This window comes from Euprymna scolopes, chromosome 32 (assembly GCF_053919585.1).
Source record: "Euprymna scolopes isolate OS-2025 chromosome 32, ASM5391958v1, whole genome shotgun sequence".
NCBI classification, from domain to species: Eukaryota; Metazoa; Mollusca; class Cephalopoda; order Sepiida; family Sepiolidae; genus Euprymna; species Euprymna scolopes.
This window is the reverse complement of record NC_136513.1, coordinates 19030001-19055080: the sequence shown is the minus strand read 5'-3', so window position 1 is coordinate 19055080 and position 25080 is coordinate 19030001. Positions and strand designations below refer to the sequence as shown.

General features: G+C 31.2%; 1 protein-coding gene across 17 annotated transcripts in view; it reads right to left on the bottom strand.

The window, feature by feature from the left end:
• LOC145256229 (ryanodine receptor-like) overlaps nt 1-25080 on the bottom strand; it is a 936895-nt gene that overhangs the window by 202116 nt on the left and 709699 nt on the right. For 12 of the 17 annotated variants that reach the window (XM_080114858.1, XM_080114861.1, XM_080114859.1 and 9 more), the window contains 6 exons: nt 20793-20840; nt 12605-12740; nt 8648-8701; nt 5380-5495; nt 3384-3556; nt 2151-2309 (listed from right to left, as the gene is read on the bottom strand). In XM_080114858.1, coding sequence (XP_079970984.1) covers nt 2151-2309; nt 3384-3556; nt 5380-5495; nt 8648-8701; nt 12605-12740; nt 20793-20840 — 686 coding nt within the window. The remainder of the gene's footprint in view (nt 1-2150; nt 2310-3383; nt 3557-5379; nt 5496-8647; nt 8702-12604; nt 12741-20792; nt 20841-25080) is intronic. The other 5 variants (XM_080114872.1, XM_080114871.1, XM_080114864.1 and 2 more) reach the window with 1 other exon arrangement.

Below are 25080 nucleotides of genomic sequence, written 5' to 3'. Positions count from 1 at the left end.
CACTAGTATATATTAGGTACAATATAATAATTAATAGAGAATTAGCTCTGTAATAATACATATGAAAAACAAACAAAAATAATAATGGCAAAAATATAATGGAGTTATTTGTTGTTCATTTTAAGGTAAAAGTCTATAATATAAATATAAAACACTCTTATTGACACACAAAAATGAAAATAGTTGCCAAGATCTTAAGTTTATTTCACTGAAATGGCAGGGGGCGGTTCTTTATGAAAAAAATAGTAAAAAAAAAAAAATTACTTCCCTACTACTAACCCCAAGTCCGAGTGGCAATCCCCAAGACAAAAACCCTTGTAAAACTGCAACTTCAAGTTTAGTGGAACTAAGTAATCATCTTGGTGATTATTTTTATTTTTCGTGTGTTGATAGGACAGCTTTTATTGAAATAAAATTCTGAAATCAGAAATCTTACAAAGCTCCTGCATGTTAAAAATATTTGAGTCGATAAAGAATTTGATTATACTGCATTTGGTATAAGTTATTTGTAGTTTTTATTTATGAGTTTTCGATTGTTAACTATTCCATACTTTACTCCTCTTTTTGTTAAATATCTACACAATGTGTACCGAGTATTCATTTGGACAAAAGCATGTACCTTGCAAGAAATAACAAAATAATTATCAAATGTGCCAAAATTATGAACCGACATCTTGTTTAATATCTAGACCGTATGTACCAAGAAATCATTCTGACAAAAGTGAAGTGTACACCTAGCGACAAATAAAAAAAACAACATGAAATAATTATCAAAACTAAAAGGTCATTTGATTAAAAATTATGAACTTGCATGGGAAGAAACAACAAACTTGATCGATTGTCAAAAGTTAAAAGTATGATATTTGAAAGATCATTTTCGGCAAAAGGTTACACAGGTGTAATCAAGTCAGACCAAAGTCAGATCAATTCAGTGAAACGACAATGGCCAAATAAAATGCTCATAGGGTGTAGCTACAGTGACAATGCAATCCAAAGGGGGTATTTTAGGTGGTCACAAATGGTTATATCATAACAAACAAAAGGGATATTGTTGTTGGTTGACGATTTAGATAAAAGAGGAGTCAACCTTTTAAATTCTCTCGTGTTCATCTTCCTCCTAATAACCAACTACCCGAAACTGTTATCGACAATAAAGATACATTGTTATACAGGGTGGAATGATAAAATTGCTGCCATAGAAAAGATGACATGATTCCATTTCCGTTTGATGAAAACCGGTTTTCTTTTTTTGTTGCAGACCATCTACTAGTTGGCTAGTTGTGTACAAATCCCAAGAGTGTAAGGAGCTTTCTATCATGTCTGAAAGTGACACAATGTTCAATGAGTAAGAGTGGAGATGCACCGTTGTACAACTCATGCTCTCTACTGATTCAAGTTATGACAACAGGACCATTGCCAGCACCCTCAAAGTGCAAATCTGGATGGTTCAATGTTTGAGGGCACAGCTTTGTGGTTATGGTCTTTGCTTGTGATTTCAAGTGAGAGCCACATCATAACACCTCACATCTTCAAAATCGGCTTAAAAATCATCTACAAAGTGTACCTGGATGTGTTGAAGAGCGTGATGATCCCCTGCTGCAATCAGGTGGCCGCTGACAGCCCCTAGATGTGGCAGCATGACTCGGCGCCGGCCCACAAGTCCAAAGAGACACAGGCTTGGCTTCAGAAGAAGTGTTACGACTTTGTGCCCTTCTCTCACTGCCACCCTCCCGCCTCCCCCAACCTTAACCCGCAGAAATACTTCGCTTGGTCATACATTGAGAACATCACCAACATGACCTCCCACAATACCAAAGCCAGCCTGATCGCTGCCATCTGCTGAGTATTTGCCGAGCTCCCTCCAGCGTGTGTGCAAAAGGCATCTCCCAGTTCTGGACCCGTATTAGGACGGTGATTGAGGCTGAAGGCGGCTACATTGAATAGATGTCAGCTCTACTACATAATCAAGTTGCCTGGCTTGATTTTTTCAATAAAAGTTTAAAAATAAATCTGTAATGTTGTTTTCTTTAGGGCGACATTTTTATCGTTCCACCCTGTGTTTCTATATATTAGCGTGTTGTCGTTATTTTAAAGCACAGGAGAAATATAGCATTTGTAATTTGACGAGAGAAGAAAGGCGAAAAACTTACAAGTGATCTTGACCAAAGCGTGAAAATGTACGCCACTGAGTTAAAGAGTTCCTCAGCTGCAACGATCGGATTTTTCAACCAACTGGAACGATGCAGGTCAACATATTTGATCAGCAACGGGTAGAATGCATACAAATCTCTCACCAAAATGCTGTAGAGCTGAGAGCAAAAAAGGAGGAATTAATCACAAGATGCTACAATGATAAGATTTACATTAAAAATATTAAAAGAATATGATCTATCATAATATATATATATATATATATATATATATATATATATATATATATATATATATATATATATATATATATAGCAGAACTGGTAAATCGTAAAACTTGAAGAAGGTGCTCAATACTATTGCAGAACAATATATGATATTCATGATGTTGACCATCTTATCATTTATTCCTTTAATTCAGTTGACATTTACAATTTTTGACAGTATCTGCTTCATAGCACAAAATCAATCACTTAATTATTATATCAATAAGTGAATTTATTTTGCCCTTAACTCATCAGCAGAAATAACAACAATTAATCCATCACAAGGAAATAAAGTGCATTTTGACATGATTAAATTTCGAAAATTGGAAGAAAAGCTGCAAATACCTTATAACATGTTTCCATTACACCATTAAAAATATTAAAAGAATATGATCTATAATAATTATAATACTATTTGAATACTATTCAATACTATTTGAAGAACTGATTATATAATGTTATAAATTTAATTTTAAAAAATCTTAATGCTGCAATATTTTAAGTTATAAATTTATTATATTTTTTACTAGAATATCTTGTCCTTTTTCGATTATCGATTATCAATATTTATCAAAGACATTCTGATACAAAATCTATCAAAGAACACTGCCAGGCATATAAAATGCATTTGTGTGAAATTTCTCCCAAATCGGCCCAGCCATTTAGGAGTCCAGAGGGAACGAACTCGCACACATACACAGAGTTCCTTTTATAATAGAATAGAATAGATTAGATAGATGGATAGATAGATAGATAAATAGATAGATAGATAGATAGATAGATAGATAAAATAAGAGAAACATAATAAAGATGGACCTAATAGATTATGTTGAAAAAATTCTTTTCGTTTATCTAGGTAAATATGCGCTTGTACCTTTCTATTTTAGGGGTATGTTGACAGTGGATATGCTGAGGAGGGTTTAGGGTTCGATTTGTAGAGAAGTTAAATAATTTTTAATTACTCACTTCCTGAAGTTCACCTTCTAAATCTGGATTTTCACTTGTACTTCTTCTGTCAGAAAGTCGTTTCTCGTTGGTTTCGACTTCTTCTGCGCAACTCTGGATCTTCTTGGCGATTGGGAGGAAATGTTCCTCTACCATATATGGCGTGGAATTACCAATGATTGGCTGCACCCGGGCTGAAATTAAAAAAAAAAAAAAACTAAATTTAAAAAAAATTTTTTACAAGGTAGTCACCACTTATCAAGACCCGGAATCCACTCGAGGATAAGGGTTATTGTGTGTACAGTACGTTAGTTTGGGAGATCTGATAAAGTGTCTTACTTAAGGAGGCGGTTAATGAAATTAATGAAGAAAATAATAAAGCCGACACGTAAGAAGGCAATAAAAAACTATGGAAGATTTTGTATATTTATTTATTTATTTTATTACTGGCATCATGCACAAATACTATGACCTACTTACCCAGAACAACATTCATGAGTGGTTACTAAGTAATAGTTAAAAGTACTTAATTATTGATGTTAGATGCTCAGGCAGTGTGTACTGAGAAATAATTTTGATAAGTGTACCTTGTGATGATATACAAGAAACAATATAAAATAATTACCGGATGTATCAAAAAGTAATTTGAATAAAAATTATGAACCTGACACCAGAAACATGGAAAGAAACAACAAACATGATCGATTGTCAAAAAGATAAGTTAAATGTTGAATTTAAATGAGAAAATTTGAAAACCTGAAAATGTTGTGAAATAATAAAATCATTTTTATTTTTTTGTTGTTGTTACTGTTAAAGTCCGAATTTTCGCCAATAACCTGGCTTTATCAAGATGTCAGTCCGATTAAGTATCCCCCCCCTTTTTCCTTCATAATGTTATTGTAAGAGGTCAAAGTCTCCTGAAGAGAAAATACGTCTTGTATCGGCGCTGTTTAAGATCCGTGTGTGTAGTCGCTTGGTTTAAGCACAAAATTTAAGCAATAGAAAGTCACACATTTTAAAAAACATTTTTTATGAGTTTAAATGAGAAAAAATTGAAAACCTGAAAATGTTGCGAAATGATAAAATCATTTTTATTTTATTTTTTTTTTTGCTGTTGTTGTTAAAGTCCGAATTTTCGCCAATAAAGTTTATTTTTAGCAAAATGTACACACAGGTGTTACCAACTGAAACCAAAGTCAGACCAATTCAGTGAAACTGCCATCACTGAATAAAATGCCATTGAGGTGTGGCTACAGTGACAATGCTGTCTCAAGGAGGTGTTTCAGGTTTGTCACAAATGGTTATAGAATAACAACTCGAAATGGATATCATGGTTGGTTTACGAATCAACCCATCGAATTCCCGTGCATAGTAGTCTGCTTGGTCTTGGATCAACTAGACGGGGTTGGGAGGGTCCTACCAACCACTTTTGTATTTTTTCTTCCCCCAACCTCGACACAAATGAATTATTTTACCATTATTGTTATCTTTTTTTGTTTTTACACGACAATAAAAAATGTTTTCAACAATTGGGTTCTAAGTAGGACGTCCCCCAGTACCGAAAGGGTGAATGCGGTATTATGGTGGAAGAAGATACTAGCTAAGAGAAACTTTTGTTTACTTCTGGAGTGACAAGGATAACCAACGACTTCCATTTTCCCCCTTTTTGAGTTGTCCTTGTGCCTAAGTGTTTTGTTCATGTTAATTTTTAGCCTGAATAAAGGATTTAATATTTCAAAGTGTAGCATCTGTTCTGATGCTACACTTCAATTTTTTGTTCTCGGTTAGTGGAGGAGAAATCCTTCACGACTGAGACAATTTTTATTTTTGTTCCTTTTCTCCACATTACAAAAACGACCTTGGTGTCTAACTCTGCCCTCGTGGGGAGGCAAGTAGATAGAAACAATCAACCATCAATCGCCGTCACCAATAATGAAGATATATTGTTATATTTTCGTATATCAGTATGTCGTCATTCTTTTTAGGCACAAGAGAAATACAATATTAATAAACTTACATGCAATTCGGTTCATCCATGTGGCATTTGGGTTGCTGACATTGTTCAGAATTAAGCTGAGCACTTTACCAAGGACAGCATTCATCAGAGTCGCAGTGACAGTTGTAACATGATTTCTGAAAAACGGGCCAAAGATTAGATGGATTATTCAAAAACTCAAATTTAGAGTTAGTACCAAAAGGGAAAACTAAAAAAACAAGTTTGTTTAATTAATTAATTTATTTTTTTAAAATTTGAATTCATTATTGAGATGAGTATTATTTATTAATTTTTATTTATTGCGGACTGTTATCCTCATCTTTTCTTAGTTGTTTCACGACGTTTCGGCCAACTATTCTTCTGGCCTTCGTCAGGTGGTAACCGCGACGGGATAGGAACTCTGAATCTCCTGACTGCATCCACTGCAATTACTGTCTTCTGCAGTCGTTGTCGTCTCAACAGAAACGTCGTGAAACAACTAAGAAAAGATGAGGATAATAGTCCGTAATAAATAAAATTAACAAATAATACTCATCTCAATAATGAATTCCAATTAAAAAAAAATAATAATAATATATACCATTCGGTACAGACCCGACCATGGAAGATCAGATAATAAATAAACATGAATTTATTAACACCAAAAACTTCAACCTTGATTGCCCTTTGGGCCCGTGGCGCAGTTGATAGAGATGTTGAATCTCTATGGTTCCAGGTGAGAATTGTCTGAAGATAGCGGTTTCAATCCTACCCAAAGCTGGCCAGAGGCTTACTTGGCCAAAACGTGGTGAGACAGCAGTAACTACAGAAGGCAGTAATTGCAGTCGATGTAGTCAGGAGATTCAGAGTTCCTATCCCGTCGCGGTTACCACCTAACGAAGGCCAGAGGAATAGTTGGCCGAAACGTCATGAAACGTCACTAAGAAAAGATGAGGATAATAGTCCGCAATAAATAAAATTAATAAAGTTTGTTTAACACCCACACCAAAATTAAATTTGGTGCAATTCTATTCAATGGTTTCTGAGTTTTCTGTTTTATGTTTCTGGAATTTTCGTAAGGACTCGTAGCATAGTGGATAAAGTACTTGGTAAAATTCAGTTGTAAAATTACACTCTTCTAGAGATTGAAGGTTCAATCCTCAGTGTGGGTTACATACTAAGGCATACAATTGCGAATTACTTAGGACAGTCTACTCAGTTGATGGAATGAAAGCATGCTACCCCTAAATGAAAGGTCCAAGTTCAGCAGTAAGATACCAGAGTTTGACACCTGAAGAAAGTCGTAGGTTACATCGATGGAAATGTTGTGAAAATAACACTCAAAATGAGGACAGTAGTCCGAATAATCTGAATAATATGAGTTACTCTTTTAACTTGCCAATGAAGAAAACGTCTCTATATTAACAATCTTCCTAGCCAGAATAAGTATTTTTACCTAGAACAGCTTCCATCAGTTGAAAAAAATGGATTATCCAAGAATTCATATTCAAAAAAAAAAAAAAAAAAGACAATGTTTTTTTGTCTACTCCGATCCCCCACATCTTCTAATAAAACGTGCGGTTATAAGTCTAGCTTATGAAGAGGGTCTTAAGGCTTTTTTTTTTTTTTTTTAAGAATCATAGTTAGTATTCTTAATTTTGGGTACTTCAAGAGTTCATTATACTAAATTTGGTGTGAGTCTAATCAATAGTTTTAGAGGTTTCTGTTGTAAGTCGGCGGGGAAAAATATAAAGTATTCTTGTAGTTTGTTTTCATAAAGTAAAGTCATTCGTTTTTTAATGCGTGAAAGGGGATAACATACGTACGAACACGAAATGCCTTAGCATATTATTATATTGACAGAAGAGTTGTGACTATGTTTAGCATTGTTTTCTTTGTGCTATTTTCCAGTCAATGGTGATTAAATTTTGGAGTTAAAAATCTTTTTATTATTATTGTTCTCTCTTAGAAAAAAAAAAATCTTGCGTTAGCACGACTGATACCGCACACAAATAGTCAAAGGGTGAAGGTGGATGGAAAGACCGTGGAGAGAAAGCATTAACCAGGCCTCCACTGGATGAGTGCAAAGAGGACTTGGACCTTGGGGAGGCTTATTGCCACTCAAATTCCAGTGAAGACCAATGGCCGCTACCAATGAGAAATCAATGGTAAGTAGTCGTTGTGATAACACAAATTAATTTGCAAATGGTATCGAAAGAGGTGGAGATTACTGGAAATCTGGGAAGACTTATTGTCAGTCAAACTCCAGGGAATACCACAAGTTATTTGCAAAAAGAATTCGTTAATGATAGCCTGTATGAAAATTCCTAGTCAGTCAATAATAATAATGATGATAATAATAATAATAACAATAACAACAATACTACTACTAATAATAAAACAACAACAACAACAACAATAATAATAATAATAATAATAATAAAAAAAAAAAAAAAAAGAGACCAAAAAAAACCCCAATGAAACCATCTTTTTCAGCTCAAACAAGGAACAGTGGTATTTAGATGTAAGCGTAGCGCTTCTACACTATTAAGACAAAATTTCGGAAATCATAATACTGAATTTCACATGAAAACAATGGTATCTACGTATTCCTCGTATTTTAAAGATGATTGTATAAAAAAAATTACGAAAATCGATAAGATAGAAAATTATTTATTAAAGAAAATAAAAAATAGAATTTGATGAAAACAATCGTAAGACATAGGAGAGTTCAAAAGGGAGGCAATTTTCCGTTTCGATTTAAACAAGATGGCCGCAAGTTTTCACCTGCTAATACGATTAAAGTTTTTTTTTTTTAATAATTCAGTAATATTCAGGTAGTTTCGACTGTATAATTTGGAAACTACCATTGTAATTTATTAGAATTGGCAAAAGAAAAAAAAAAATCAGTAGAAACCATTATTTTTTTTATCTGAAAACTCCATTTATCGACTACAAAATTTCGTCCTAATAGTGTAGAAGCGCCGTAAGAGCTACTATTTGGGACATAATTTGCAGGGATACTATGCAGGGAGTTGAGCAGCAAGATGTCTGTTCACATTACACTCGAACTTCTGCATGTCAATACAGTTGGAGAAGCAGGGACCCGGAACAGAATTCCAAAGTCTAGCAGTTTGAACGAAGAAAATCTTTGAGTAGAAGGCTGTCCGGCATTTAGGGATCTCTACAGCATAGGAGTGGGATTTTGCTGCTTGTCGGGTTAGTTGTGGGTGGGGGGGTATTACGTCATAAGGGCTTGGAGTTCGTCAGACCACCTTCCATCAAAATACTTGTAAAATAGGCATCTTACCCATCAGGAGAAGAAGCATTATCAGGACCTTGTGACCACCAATATGGTAAGTAACTAAAAAAATAAAAAATAAGAATTACAATTAAAAATCAATTAATAAATTAAGCAAAGGTAAAATGCAAAAAAAAACAAAAAAACAAAAAAAAACAAAATTAAAAAAAAAATCAAACAAACAATATGTATGCATTCATTCAGTATAGTTAACAACCGAAAAATCGAAAATATATATAAAATAACGGCACCTGGGTATTTTAGCTTTTGAGGACATTTTTTGTTTTCCTTTTTTTTTTTTTGAAGACTGCTTCTCGGAACAAGGGAAGACAATTCAAAACGTTCTTAAAGTTTGATTTTGTGTATTGATGTGTAAACATCGACCGCTGCTGCACTCTATTTATAGTGTTTACCAATTAATTTTTTTTTTTCTGTATCGTTGATGTATTAATTCATATTTTTAAACATGATGTAAATCATAACTCTATGACGTCACAACAACGCTATATTAATTTTGTTATGGTAATGTTTTAAGCTCTATAAAAATAAAATGTCTATGGTATCGGCTTTATTTGTTGGGAATTTATTACTTACTATTAATAGGAAGTGATGGTGGTTAAGTGGTTAACGAAACGGACTGACGATCTGGGTGTTCCAAGTTCGTTCCACAAAAATCACTTGGTAACCTTCTCGTAGTTTCTTCCGTAAGTACCCGATGTCTTTCTATAAAGAATGTTGACTAGAAAAATATCGGGGAAACCAATGCCAACAATGGAATCTTCGGATTCATACGAGATGATGATGATGATGATGACGACTTACTATTTATGCAGTATTTAACATTTCTAAAAGTAATTAAGATCCCTAATATTTCGAAATAGGACAAATCCTGCAATGTATTTATTATAAAATTATTAAATTTGTGACGGACAAAATTTCTATTTATAAAAGACTAGCGGGTGGTACCCGGCCTTGCCCGGGTGTTTGGAGGTGTGCGTGGTTTTGGGTAAATCAAAACTCTGAAGGTGGGGGGTTAAAATAAAAAAAAAGTTTTGGTAAGTATGAGGATCGAACCCGAACCCTTGAGGCAAAGTTGGAAATTAAAGTGTGAAAAAAAAAAAAAATGCGACGTTAACCATTGGGCCACCGCGAAATACTAATGGAAACATGTTTGAATTTAATTAAGTATCAAAAACAGAATTGACACGTGGTCGCAATAAAAGTTAACTCTGCTGCTTCTATTTGACCTTATCAATGAGGTCAAATAGAAGTCACGGAATTAACTTTTGCTGCAGGGCAGTTTTGGGTTTGTTTACCCAACTTTGACTGGTTTTTTCCCCAAGATGTTGGGGAGGGGGGAAACCAGCTCCCCATTGTCCAGATTGAATAGCAATTGTCTGATATAAGGAGTTTGCTGATTGCTTCTGGACATTTCCTGGTGCTATTGCCACGGTGCCTTAGCTTTGAATTAGTTTCGGTTTTATACAAAAAAGCTGAATGAACACAAGACGGGCTGAAATAGCAATAATTTTGTAAAAATCGATGTAAATAAATCTAGAGGCGACCGGCGTTCCCAATTCCTAGATATTATTATCTAGGGGGTATATAAATAGTTCTAAGCTATAGTACCCCCCCCCCCGAGAATGGCGTCGGAAAAAGCCTTTGCGAGACATATAAAATGATCACACACATTTTGCCTTTTATATACAGTCCTGGTCAAAATCATAAGACCACTTAAGAAAGTAAGCGTTTACACATATTATCGAATTTTTAATCAAACAAATGGTTGAAACCATTGGCAAAAGGGAAAATATGATGGAAAAAAAAAAAAAAAATGAAATCTGCTTCATTCGAAACCTTAACCCTGATTTAATAATTATTTAAAAAAAAACCCAAACATTTTCACCTGGTCAAAATGATAAGACCATTTTAATAAAATCGGCTAGTTTTGAAAAAATGAATACGAAAAGCTTTCTATGTTACTAAAAGCAACTTGTTAGTGGATAAAAAACATCTTACTAAATTATAAATGGCAAAAGAGAAACCATTATCAGAGTTTGAGAGAGGAAGGATCTTTGAGCTTAATAGGGGTGGACTCTCCCATAGATCCATTGCAAATGAAGTAAATCGTAGCAAAACGGTCATCACAAATTTTTAAAGAAATCCAGATCAATATGGGCACAAAAAGAGTCCAGGTGGACCAAAAAAATAACCCCATCACTGAATCGCCGTATCCGAAGAAGTTAAAAAAAAAAACAAACTCCAGTATGAGCTCAAGTCGATTGAAAAGCCAAACAGCAGCAGAATGCAGTCCTAAAACCATCAGAAGGCATCTGAAAATGAAGGGTTTCAATCATTTAAAGCGACTACAGAAACCACGTCTTCTTGAACAGCACAAAACTAACCGACTTAAATATGCCGCCAAATACCAGACTTGGGATGAAGAGAAGTGGGAAAATGTAATTTTCTCCGATGAGAAAAAGTTTAATCTAGATGGTCCAGATGGATTTCAACACTATTGGCATGATAAAAATTTGCTCCAAAAGACTTTTTCAACTCGGCATAGTGGAGGAGGGTCTTTAATGATCTGGAGTGCTTCCTCGTCAGCTGGGACCCTAAAGTTGCAAGTAGTGAAAGTCCGACAAACATCATTGAAGTACATTTCAATGCTTGAAAATGCTTCTATCAGGACTGAAGGTCCACGTCTGTGTGGAAGAAAGTGGATTTTCCAGCAAGACAATGCTGCGATACACACTTCTCGACAAGCACGAAAATACTTTTCTTCAAATAATATAGAATTGTTAGATCATCCAGCATGTTCTCCGGACATCAATCCCATTGAAAATCTTTGGGGATGGATGGCAAAAGAAGTGTTCAAAGATGGAACCCAGAATGATTCGATAAAGGAACTTTCTGATTCAGTTTTCAGTACATGGGATAAAATTCCTTCACACCTGATAAAAAACTTAGTAGCAAGCATGCCGAAGAGAATTTTTGAGGTAATTCGTAATAATGGAGGCTATACTAAATACTGAGACCCTTTTTAGTAATTTATAATTGCCTTTTGTGAGATAAATTATCAGTGGTCTTATTTTGACCAGGTGAAAATGTTTGTTTTTTAAAAAATAATTATTAGATCAGGGTTAAGGTTTCAAATGAAGCAGATTTCATTTTTTTCCATCATATTTTCCCTTTTAGCAGTGGTTTCAATTTGTTTGATTAAAAATTCGATAATATTCCGTAAACGCTTACTTTCTTAAGTGGGCTTATGATTTTGACCAGGACTGTATATAGAAGGCGATAAGGCTTCGGCAATAATAAAAATCTTTGGGAATTTATAAAAATGAAATTAAAATAAAGTATAAAAAAGCACACAAAAAAATTAAATGAAGAAATTGAACAATAAAAAAGACTTAAGCAAATGAACATTTACATTAGGATTAAAAATAAAAGCTTAGGAAATTGAAAAGAAAACAAACAAAAACAAATGGAGTAAAGTAGTCGATAAAAACAATCTAATAAATTAGGAAATATATGATATTAGTTATTTTAACCCATTCAAAACGAACAAAAATTATAGCCCGTTTACTTAGAATGAGCGCTTTATGCCAAATTGATGGTTCAATATTGTTAATTTTGTGCTCATTTTTGCATTAAATACTAATACCTGTTAATCCCTATTAATACCTATTAATCCCTAACTGTGGATTGAACGGATACCATAATACTTAGTTCGCTGAACCTTATCATAATAAAGCTCCATACAAAATTTTAGCCATATTGACCCAGTAGTTTCACAGAAGAAGTGAAATGAACAGACAGAGAGACAGACAAAGATAAATATAATATAGATAGTTTGAAATTATTACCTCTCATCGCCCCTCTTCTCATTTTTCTGGGCAATGCTGTGTTTCTATATTAGTAAAAAAAAAAAAAAGAAAAAAAAAAAAGAAAAAAAAGACATACCTGCACAACATAGGCAAAGTGACTTCCATTATATGAGGTGAATCTTGACAGTCGCCGCCAGAATCAGCAAGTTTGTCAATCTCTGTGATGATGACATCCAAATTGGGGACACTTTCAGCTAAACTTTCCATCACGTCTGTTAACCGCAAAAGAATTCAATTAATATATTGAAAAGTTAAAAAAGAAAAGAAAAATAAGAAATCCTTAATTTAGTAAACTATAAAATATTTATATGTAGAAAAGAAATGGAAATTGACATTTTTCTAATAAAAATTTTCAGAAAAAAACAACAAAAAAAAAATGAATAAATGTGTATAATTTTCATAAACTGTATCTAACATAAAAAGTTATATTGTCGGATTTTCAGTCAAACCAAATACCATTTAAGCTTAAGCAACAACTATGAAGATGAGGATAATAGTCCACAAAAATATAAATAAATATACAAATTACTTATCTCAAAGAATTCCAATAATAATAAAAAAAATATTATATAATACCATTTAAGCTGACTAAACAAACTTTGATTCTGACTAGCCAATTTTCTATTTGTCATTGTTATATTATGTCATTGGCAATATAATAAAGTACTTTATTACAATTTATTTAAAAAATTATTTAGTCTAGCCCAGACGACTGCTAATATGAAATATTTCTTTTTACTATTACTTTAAATCTAAACAAGGCACAGTGACACTTGGATGTAAGGGGCTACTATTTGGGGCAAAATTTGCAGGAATACTATGTAGGGAATTGAGCAGCAAGATATCTGTTCAGATTACACTTGGACTTTTACATTTCAGTACAGTCGGAAAAGCAGGGGCCCGGAACGGAATTCCAAAGTCTAGCAGTTTGAGGGAGGAAACTACTTGAGTAGAAGACTGTCTGGCATCTAGAGATCTCTACAGTGTAGGGGTGGGATTTTGCTGCTTGTCAGGTTTGTCAGGGGATATCCACATCGTGGGGGTACAAGAGCTTTAAGTTCATCAGAGCAAATTCCATTAAAATACTTGTAAAATAGGCAGAGAGGTGCCATATTTCAGCGATCAGACAGAGGTTAGAGTTTGTTTGCTAGTGCAGGACCTATTAGGCTAGCGACTCGTTTTTGAACCCTGTCTAGGAGCGAGAGATTAGTAGCAGATGCACCAATCCAGATGTGGCAATAATACTCCATACATAGGAGGATAGCGGTTTTGTAGAGGTACAGGATACTCCTAGGTGTGAATAACCTTATAGCATGGTAGATAGAGAGAGCCGTTCTTCGCAGCAGCCTTGGCAATTACCTCAGTGTATTTGTTCCGATTCATGTTGCCTGTGAATATTAAGCCTAGGAGTTTGAACGAAGTACATTCAGGCAATGTATCATTAGCCATAGCAATCGGTGGTTGAGAAGGTTTCTTGTAGTTATTAAAGTGAATAATCACTTAAAAGTAAAAATCAGCAAGTGAGATAACACATATTTTAGATTAAAGAATATAGTATGATTAAATGCCTTAAAAATTGGTACAAACCTGATTTGTGCAGCATGTAGTGTCCATAGTGAAAAAAAAAAGAAGGTATTGCTTCTAATTATATACTGTTGATCTTGTAACAAGATTTCTTATTACCTAGTATGCAAATAAGGTACTGCCGGTTTGTATAAAAACTTGTATTTCAGAGGTGATTTTAGAGGAGTGTGTCGAATTTAGAGTAATGAGCTTTGATAGCTGTGTGTCGAATTTTGTCCCGGATATTATTGGTTGAAAGTACAGAATAGTAAGCCATCGATTTTGAGAAAGTACTGAATAGTTAACAATTGATTATTTAATCACATATAGTAGGAAATTTCTCCCATATGTGCAAACAATTAAAAATTAAATTCATAAGATTACTGACTTCCAGAAAGATTTTGGCACTTTAGCACAACATCAAGGACTTTATTTACCAAAGAAAAAACAAAACAAACTAACCTTAAAAATTTCTTCCTTCAAACAAAATAATGTTAAACAAAATGCAGATCTATAAAGATATACAGAACACATATTTTCTGACATATGACGTGATCTTGTAGGATTTTAAAAGTCAGAACCAATAACAATACTTCTTATAAATCTGAAATTCCTTCCCTTAAATTAGTGGTTGGAAAACAGGCTACATGATGCTGTTAAAAAGATGTGTGTACGTCTAGATAACATTAAATCATATAAATATACATTTGACCTCAAATATTGATTTTTTTTACTTTAAATATTATATACATCCAGTATTACGCTGATTAAAATAATACCAACTTTGTGTGCGTTTATTGTATCTTTTTCAAGTTTTAGTCAGATATACAAACAGAAATTTGCCCTTTATATAATAGATTCCTAAAGAGTACCACGGCTGGTCATTAATGACCAGTCTGTCAAAGAGAGATAATAAACCATTCCAGTTACAAAAATTATTACAATGGCGGCAATTTTAAATACTGATTCAAACACTGCAAGGAAGATAAATCTTTAGAGCTTAAAATATGATTTATCTCCCTTATTACATTATTTGAGTTATTATTGGGATGTTTTTCTTTAGATTTTTTTCTCTTCTATTTTCTATATTGATAACATTATGTGACTACTTCACAAGTTTCTGTGTATGTTTCTCGTACATATGTAACTTACACATTATTATTTTTTTTATTACTTTTTAATGTAACTTTTATTGAGATAATTATTAAATACCACGTCACTTATTTTCCTGTATAGTTCTGAAAAGTGTATAATTAAACATTATACTTAAATTACTGATTAATCCCGGGTAACGCCGGGTAGTTATAGCTAACGAAACAAAAAAGAAAATGAAAACAAATAACACAAAAATTACAATAATAATAATAATAGTAATAATAATAATAATAATAATAATAATAATAATAATAATAATAATAATAATAATAATAATAATAATAATACCTACATCTACTGGGATAACAATTAATAAAACACAAATATTAACCAGTGAAATAAAAGAATAAAACAAAAATTTCAAAACAAATAATAAAAAACAAGAAAATCCCTATTAACATGAAAAAGAAAAAAAAACAAAACAAAAAAGAAACCAAAAACAAAACAAACAAACAAAAATGAATTAATAATAATTTTGTTGTTGGAAAATTAGTATTTTCAAACAGTGCAGTACTTGTACATATTTATATCAGAAATGGTTTATTTTGTTTACTGTGTTTTATTTGTCAATGTTTGTAAATATAGATTGCATATTTTATGTTTGTATATTTTATTGCTGTGTAAACAAATACACGATTGTTTATAATTGTGACAAAATTGGACATTGGAGATTAAATTTGTAGCAATAATAACGTTAAAAAGTGACAACAATATCACATTGTGTGATATAATAATAATAATAATAATAATAATAATAATAATAATAATAATAATAAAATATTAATAACAATAAAATAATAATAATAACAACAAAAATAATAAATGATAATGCTACTAATTATATAAATACATATCACATTATTATTATTATTATTATTATTATTATTATTATTATTATTATTATTATTATTATTATTAATTTTAACAAATGATAGTACTACTAATTATTGTAACACATATTACATTAATAATGATAATAACAATGATAATAATAACAAATGGTAATACTACTAATTATATTAACATATATTACAGTAATAATAATAATAAGATTATTAATAATAATAATTATAATTATAATAATAATAATGTTAACAAATAATAACACTACTAATTATAGTAACACATATTACATTAATAATAAAAATAATAATATTAATAACAATAATAATAAACTATATAATATTAACAAATAATAAATCATAGATGTCAACAAATACAGAAATAATAATGATGATGATGATGATAATAATAATAATAATAATAATAATAATAATAAACTATATAATATTAACAAATAATAAATCATAAATGTCAACAAATACAGAAATAATAATGATGATGATGATAGTGATAATAATAATAATAATAATAATAATAATAATAATAATAATAATAATTATTATTATTATTATTATAATGAGAATAGTAATAATAATAAGATAGTTAATAATAACAATATACATTATTAAAATAATAAAAATGTTAATACCAAAAAAATATTTGAATAATAATAAACAACTTGAAATAGCTTTAACACAGTAATATATAGTCATAAAAATTAGCAATATAATATCAGTAACGATAAATAAAGCACCAGATACCAACATGATTATAATCAAGTAATATTAAACCAATTTACAGTAAAACCTAATTCAGGATTAAAGGTATAGACGCTAAGTTTTGCTAAGTCTATGATTCCATTGACAAGTAACTTTCTATTGCTATAGCGATAAGAAATATATTTTAGTTAAAGTTAAATCGTTTAATTTTAATAATTTAAATAATCAGATTAGAAATTGGTTAATTTATTTTGTGTTATTTGTATTAAAAGTTATGAACAAATTGTTAGTTTACGTGTTACAAAAACGGTGGTTGGTTATTCTTCCAGTGTTTTGTGCAGAAAACTTATATTAAATTCATCATATATTTCTCTATAGTTTTCGGAGCAAGAATTGATATTATTTTTAACGACACTGAGAGGTGGTGGTGGTGGTCAAGTGGTTAATGATACAGACTGATGACTTGGGTGTTCCAAGTTCGAATTCAGTTCGTTTCACAAAAATCACTTTCACGTAGGATGTTGGCAACCTTCCAGTGGTCCCTCCTGTAAGGACCCACTGTCTTTCTAGAAAGAATTCTGATTAGAAAAATATCGGGGAAGCCAATGCCAACAACAGAATCTTTGGATTCACGCAGAATGATGGTGTTTTTTTTTTTTTATCTATCAGTTTTTAATTTTTTTAAATGTGCTTTGTATTTGTTATACCGGCCTTTGTATGCATAAGGGAAATTACACCAGTTGTCACTATATATATATATATATATATATAGTACCAGTAATGTCTACACCGGTTAGAAGGAGCGACAGTACTCCACTGCCTAGCTGAGCACTAGTCAGTTATACCCGTATTCCTACTTTTGTACCTGTGATGTTAATACACTTTGTTTGTTAAAGCAACCTCAACTTGATTTTCTTCTTTTACTATTGTGTTACGACACAACAGTATTCGAGAAATATGTCAAAATACAATAATCTTTTGTACATATCTGTATCTTTGCTCTAATATTCACTTGTGTCCAAAATTTGCGTGCCATGTAAAAGGTTTGGATTTTATTAAAAGAAAAACTACAACGACACTTCGGAATGAAATTACACCGGTTCTCACTATATATATGATGGTGTTTTTTTTTTTTTTTTTTTTTTTTATCTATCAGTTTTTAATTTTTTAAAATGTGATTTGTATTTGTTATACCGGCCTTTCTATGCACAAGGGAAATTACACCGGTTCTCACTATATATATAGAGATAGTGCCAGTAATGTCACCATTACTGTCCACCAACATCATCAACGACTTTGCAAGTCAACAGACCAACCCTTTGGTTTTAAGTCAAACAAGCTTATTCAACTTAACGCGTCAAATTGCTGACTCTTCACAGAGAGCTGCATTGATTGGAATAGATCGTACTCAGATGGAGCAACGTCTGGAGTATAGGGTGGGTGTGGCAATCCAACTCATATACACAAAACATTGCTTCGCAATAAAAACAACCCGATTTTCCATGATCTTCTATCAATGACCTACAAGTTGTCAGATTTGATCATACTTCACATCCTTTATAAAGTGTTGTGTTGATTTAAATAGCGTATAGGGTGGATACGGCAGAAGTTTTAAACTCAATCATACGCGCAAAAAACTATGCTTCACAATAAAGACAATCCAATTGTCCCTGACCTTCTACCAAGGACCTTCAAATTTTTCAGATTTGATTAATATGTAGGTAATTGAACTGTGATTATGTTGTTGTTTTTTATTGTTACTAGGATGTCTAGGAAAGGTAGTTCTTTGGGGCTTTGTTCTAGTGTGAAGTTTATTTTTGGGTGTAGATTTTGTAGTAAAGTGTGGAGTTCTTTGATATCCCCCCATGAGGTTCTCCAGAGGATAAAGCAGTTCTCTAGGTATCTTTTCCAAGATTTTATGAAGAGTGTTTTTATATTGTGCCCGTACTTTTGCTCTATCCTTTCATAAAGGGTCTCTTCTAGGAAAGCGAGTGTAAGGGTGGCATATGTCGGTGCCATTTTGGTACCCATTGCTGTGCCTAGTATTTGGATGTAGTTGTCTTTATTGAATTGGAAGGAGTTGTTATTGAGGATTATGTCGATGCTATCAATCACGAATTGTTTATTGAATCTGGGGTGTAAAGTCTGTGTATGTTTGTCAATCTACACCCAAAAATAAACTTCACACTAGAACAAAGCCCCACAGAACTACCTTTCCTAGACATCCTAGTAACAATAAAAAACAACAACATAATCACAGACATCTACCACAAACCAACAGACACTCAACAATACCTCCACTTCAAAAGCCACCATCCTAAAAACTGTCTAAAATCAATACCCTACTCCCTAGCACGTAGAGTCTGCACCATAGTAACAGACAGACACCTCCGTAATTGAACGATTTCTCAATGTATCCTGACCCCCTTTTTCTAATATTCTCATCCAGTTCCTTGACACTAGGTTTACTGAATTCGTCATCGGCTTAAGTAAAAATATTTGGATGTGTGGGTGTAGTGGGTTTCTTTATTAAATTTTTTGTGTGTGTTTTAAGTGAAGATTATATTTAAATCCATCTCTCTGTGTTCTCATTTAATTTATTATTTCTGTTACATCTTTTAAGACGTAACAATCGTAAATGAAAATTATAACCTAGATAATAACGAGATGTAAGTCAGGCGTGTGTTGGTAGACGTCACATTCGGAATGCGCCTGTGAGTGTTTTGATAATTGCAAGGCTTAGGCGATAACATAAAGTATAAATGCTTTATTGTTTGTATTTTGATGTATGCTGTTTTATGGAATGTGTTATAAACAATCTTTAGGATTACAAGACCGACCAACAGAGACTAAAAACAAAAAGGAACAGAGCAAGACTTGAAGTTGGAGTGAGCTGATGTTTCGTTTTTTACTCCCGTCAGCTGGGGTTGGGAAGGTGACGTCATCTGTATATCAAGAGACTGTCGACACTACAATGCGTTGTAATCGATACAAAAACCTTTCTCGTTTCGATTCTTCTTTTTTTTTTTTTCTGCAACATATTTCGCATTTTTAACCAATAAAAGAATAAAGCATACTGTAACAATGCCAGTTGGTTCCTCTCCATCAATTTCTATATTTGGAAACTACTCAATGATAAATGTATTACTGAATATTAATATATTAACGAAGCCACTTACACATATACAAATGACCAAGCCATGGCACGATGTGACGTCACAGTAAGATTGGAGGAAGTGGACGGTAAAAAGAAAGAAAAAAAAGCACGCGGTAGGGAGAGAGAGACTTTTAAGTACGTGTCTACATGGCAGAGTTTTTTTTTAACCACGTGGCAGCACGACAGAAACTTTTAAACAAGATACAGGACATTTTATCCGCCGAATTTTTAACAAGAATTTTCGAACGATCATATAGAAGTGGAACGAATTAAAGATATAACAGCTGGTTATAACTGCAGATTAAGAAACTGATAATTGACCCCGAGAAGAAAGCAAGAATACGACCATATTATCTCTGGCTTCGAAAATACATGTCAGACGGCTTGGTGTGGAAACGACCGGTAATAAATATCTTTTTTTTCAACTGAAAAAAACCCCCAAACAAACTAGAGCCGATTTTTTTTTCGTTTCTTTGCAAGACTTTTATATACGACGTCGGGTCTGAGTTAAAATGTAACGACAAGGTTACAATATTATTTGTATTAAAAAAGCATTATATAATTAAAAAAAATAACATCATGCTTGATGACTTAGTAAAAAAAAATAGAAAGATAAGAAAACTACGACTGTCAGCCTGATTAGTCATAAGGTAAGGGACACAGGAGATATAGAGAAAGACAGATATTTTGAGAGAGAAAGAGTAAAATAATAGAGAAATGAATAAAGAGAAAGAGTGAAAGAGGGAGGATGATAGAGGTAGAGAGAGAGAGAGATAGAGAGAGAGAGAGAGAGAAAGAGAGAGAGAGAGGGAGAGAGAAGACCATACCATGAGAACCTTTCTCAGGTTGAGGCTGAGCCTCTGATGGATCAACATCTGCAAACACAGATGAACATAAAACCATTATAACATGAAAAACTAAACCTCCAAATGGAATGTCGTAAGTTGTTTTTTTTTTAACATGTAACGATAATTATTTTCCTACAACATTTATTCATTAAAAAAAAAAATCAGACATTTTTTTTAAATTTACAGAAAGCCCTGAGTTATTAATTAAGGATTAATAATTAAACAATGATTTAACTTTATAAAATAAATACATTTCTAAAAATAAAATTTCTAAAAATAAGAATTTGCAAAGTATTTTTTATATTATATAACATTTATTTAAAATTAAATTACATTAACTATCTTTGAACTAAAAATCATTTTTAACATGTAAAGATAATTATTTACCCGCAACCATTTATTCACTAAAAAAAAAAAATCAGACATTTTTTTATGATTTAAAGAAGGCCCTGATCTTACAAACAAGGATTAATAATTTTTTTTATTTTACAGAAGAACCTGATTTCACAAATTGGGATTAATAATTAAAAAAATGATTTCATTTTATAATATAAATATATTTATAAATAGAGACGGTCAACAAAATGTATAAAAATAAGAATTTGCAAAATAAAAATATTTTTTAATTTTATATAACATTAATTTAAAATTAACCTACATTAAATATTTTTAGCTCAATTTTTTTTAACATGTAAAGATAATTATTTACTTACAACCATTTATTCACTCAAAAAAAAAAATCAAACATTTTTTTAATTTACAGAAGAACCTGATCTCACAAATTGGGATTAATAATTAAAAAAAGATTTCATTTTATAATATAAATATATTTATAAATAGGGACGGCCAACAGAATTTATAAAAATAAAAATTTGCAAAATAAAACTATTTTTAATTTTATATAACATTTATTTAAAATTACATTAAATATTTGTGAGTTAAAAATCTTATTTTTAACATTTAAAGATCATTATTAACCTACAAGCATTTGTTTATAAAAATCATAATTTTTTTTTAATTTACAGAAGGCTCTTATTTTATAAGCAGGGACAGTTAATAAAATTTATAAAAATAAGAATTTTTAAAATTAAAGTAATTTTAATTTTATATAACATTGACTTATGATTAAAGAATGGTAATCTCTTTGAATTGAATATTTTTTTTTTTTTTAACATTTTGAGATAATTATTATCCTACAAGCATTTATTCATAAAAAGTCATACATTTCTTTTACTTTGTAGAATGTTCTAATTTTATAAATAGGGACGATCAATAAGATAATTTGCAAAATAAAGGCAATTATACTTTTATATAAAATAAATAGGGACCGTCAATAAAATTTATCAAAGTAAAAACAATTATACTTTATATAACATTTATTTAAAATCAAAGTATGTGACAATACGGTTCAAAGAGGCATTTCTGATGATCACAAATAATTATACAAGGTATTCATTTGATTCTACAGGGTGTCCAAAAAGTCACTGAAGGGTTGAAAATCTATGTCATTTCACCATTAATGGTTATTTTTTTCTCTATTTCAGATATTTTACAGATAATAGTTTGAAAATTAATTATAGATGAATACAGCATTGAACAAACGTACGCAAGTTGTGAAATTGTTTTACCAAAATCAGGAGTGAATTATTTTGACTCAAAGAGCTTATCGACGGCATTTTCATGTAAGAGATAGCCCAAGTCACAACATAATTCGAAATAAACCTCAAACCCTGCAAGAATTGAAGGAAAACATCAGGAACGAAACAAGGGAGTTAAATCACAATCCAGAGATTCTGCAATTTGTCATAAATAATGTTTCGGAAAGTACGCGAAGCTGAAAATGGGCAACATTTAAAAGACAATATTTTTTTTTTATAAATAAAGATTGTTTGAATTTTGTATTTTTAAAACAAAATTTTTTTCCAATGTCTTAGTCAGATTGTGTTAAAATTACAGAAATATATCATGAAAAATAAAGAATCTATTTAAATTCAAAATCCTTCAGTGACTTTTTTGACACCCTATATAATAACAACTAAAAAGGATATCATTATTGGTTGACGATTTGAGTCCCAAAAGAATCAACCCATAAAATTCTTGTGCATGCATCTCCCTCGTAACAACCAACCATCTATAACCGTCACCAACAATAAAGATATATTGTTATATTTTCATACACCAGTGAGTTGTCATTTTTTTTTTGTACACAACAGAAATATAACAATAAGTTTTCTACCTGATGTTGGATTAATATCTTAATCCAGAGAGATATGCTGATAAATGTGATTTGATTCAAAGTATACTTATTTTATATGTCTACACCCATATTGTCACAGCTTGTTTAATATTAGACTTGGTTAGTGCTCAAGAGAGATGGAGAAAATCTATAGCAGGGTTTCCCAAAATGGTCTCCACAGAGTTCTGGGACTGACGGGCTCCAGAAACCCTTTGTTAAAGAGGATCAAATGCTTTATATGGAAAAATTAAATGGCTGCAGACATTTAATTATTCATCCTTTTTTACTGGGGAAAAAAAAGATATGATACATGACTACAGGTGCAAATAGTTTCAGGTAAATAAAAAGAATATTTGATTAATCAAAAACAAAAGAAAAAATGGTTGTAAGCACGAAAAGATAGTAAAATCACGAACAAGAATAACAAATGAACACGTATAAATTAAAATTTGAAATTAGTGTTTTTCATATTTATTTTCGAAATTATCTTGTTGATGAAAAATCTTTGCCCTGCTCAGGGGCTCCATGGTGTCCTGAAGTTTGGGAAACCCTGATCTATAGGTTATTTGGACAATCTGTAGTTATAAAAGCTTGTTTTTTGTTTTACTACTTAAATCCTTGTTGAATAAATATTTAATTTGCTGAAATGATGTTTAAATGGATTTTTGGAGATGTGATGTTTTTACTATTAGTGATTAGCAAAAACGTTGTGTCATATCATGACCTTCGACCTGTTTGGTTTGTTCTTAAATGTCCTTTTTAATTATTTTATGATATGTACAGTCTTTTTATAAGATTTAACCCTCATTGGCAAAATTTAAATGACAGCAACCTTCACTCTGTAAACTGTATATTATCTATATAAATAACTAATATTTAATATATATATATTTAATTTAATATTTATATAAATATATAAATATCTGTAAAATGTATATTATCTATATAAATAAAATAGTACATATATGTGTGTATGCCTGTCTGCCTTACTATGTGTAAATATTTAACCGATAAACTCAAACATTGAAATTAACAGAAAATAAGTTGAAATGCAAAATGTTCATTTCAACTTGCTGACATATTTTTATTTCTTTCTGTGCATGCCCAAATTCAATTCATTTATTCAAGTCGTTTAATATTAAACGTTTCTTACCTATCTCTCCACAGCTACTTTGGTAGAGAACGCACCTGTAGTGGCAGCGCTAAATATTTTTGTTTATGATAATAACCTCTGATGATTAGACCAATATTTTGCATAACCATAAATTTCATTTTATTATATTATTTTAAATTTATTCCCCATTTTAAACAGAATTCGTAAACAAATCAATAGATTGTGGTAATTAGTTTTGTATAAAAAATTACGTAATTAGTTTCGTATAAAATAAATATAAATACATACATAATAGTTTTGATAGTTATCAATATTATCTAAGTAAATAAATATATACTAATTAGAAATAATAAATTAATGAAATATTAAATAAAATATTTTTATTTTAAGGTATAACAAAATGAATACAATTTATTAATACAGGAATTTAAAATGGGTGACTTTATTGAAAATTCAAAGATGGCGTAACAAAATGAAAAAAATAATTGCAACTCCTCTTCCAATTTTCGGATTTTGTAATCATGCCCATATGCCTATATTTTTCCTGATATTGATAAGTGGTTTTTTTCTTCTGATGAGTTAAAGGCGAAATGAATTCCATGATTGACATAATAGTTACATGAATAATATTGTGCTACGAAACAGGTACTGTCAGGAATTGTGCATGTCAACATACTTAAAGAAACAAACAGTAAGATGAATAACATCTTGAAATTAAAAATATAGACTTTTGTCATTTATTTGTGATGTATATAGAGATGTTGTTTATTTGTTTTTGTTAGTGATACTTTTTGAATGAATTCAATTATTTATACGAAAGTGTATTTTTACCTAAATGCGAGTTGGGAATACTTTTCCCTTTGGCCAATTTAGTACCCACCATATGGGGAGCGGCATATGTATTGTTTTTAAATGTT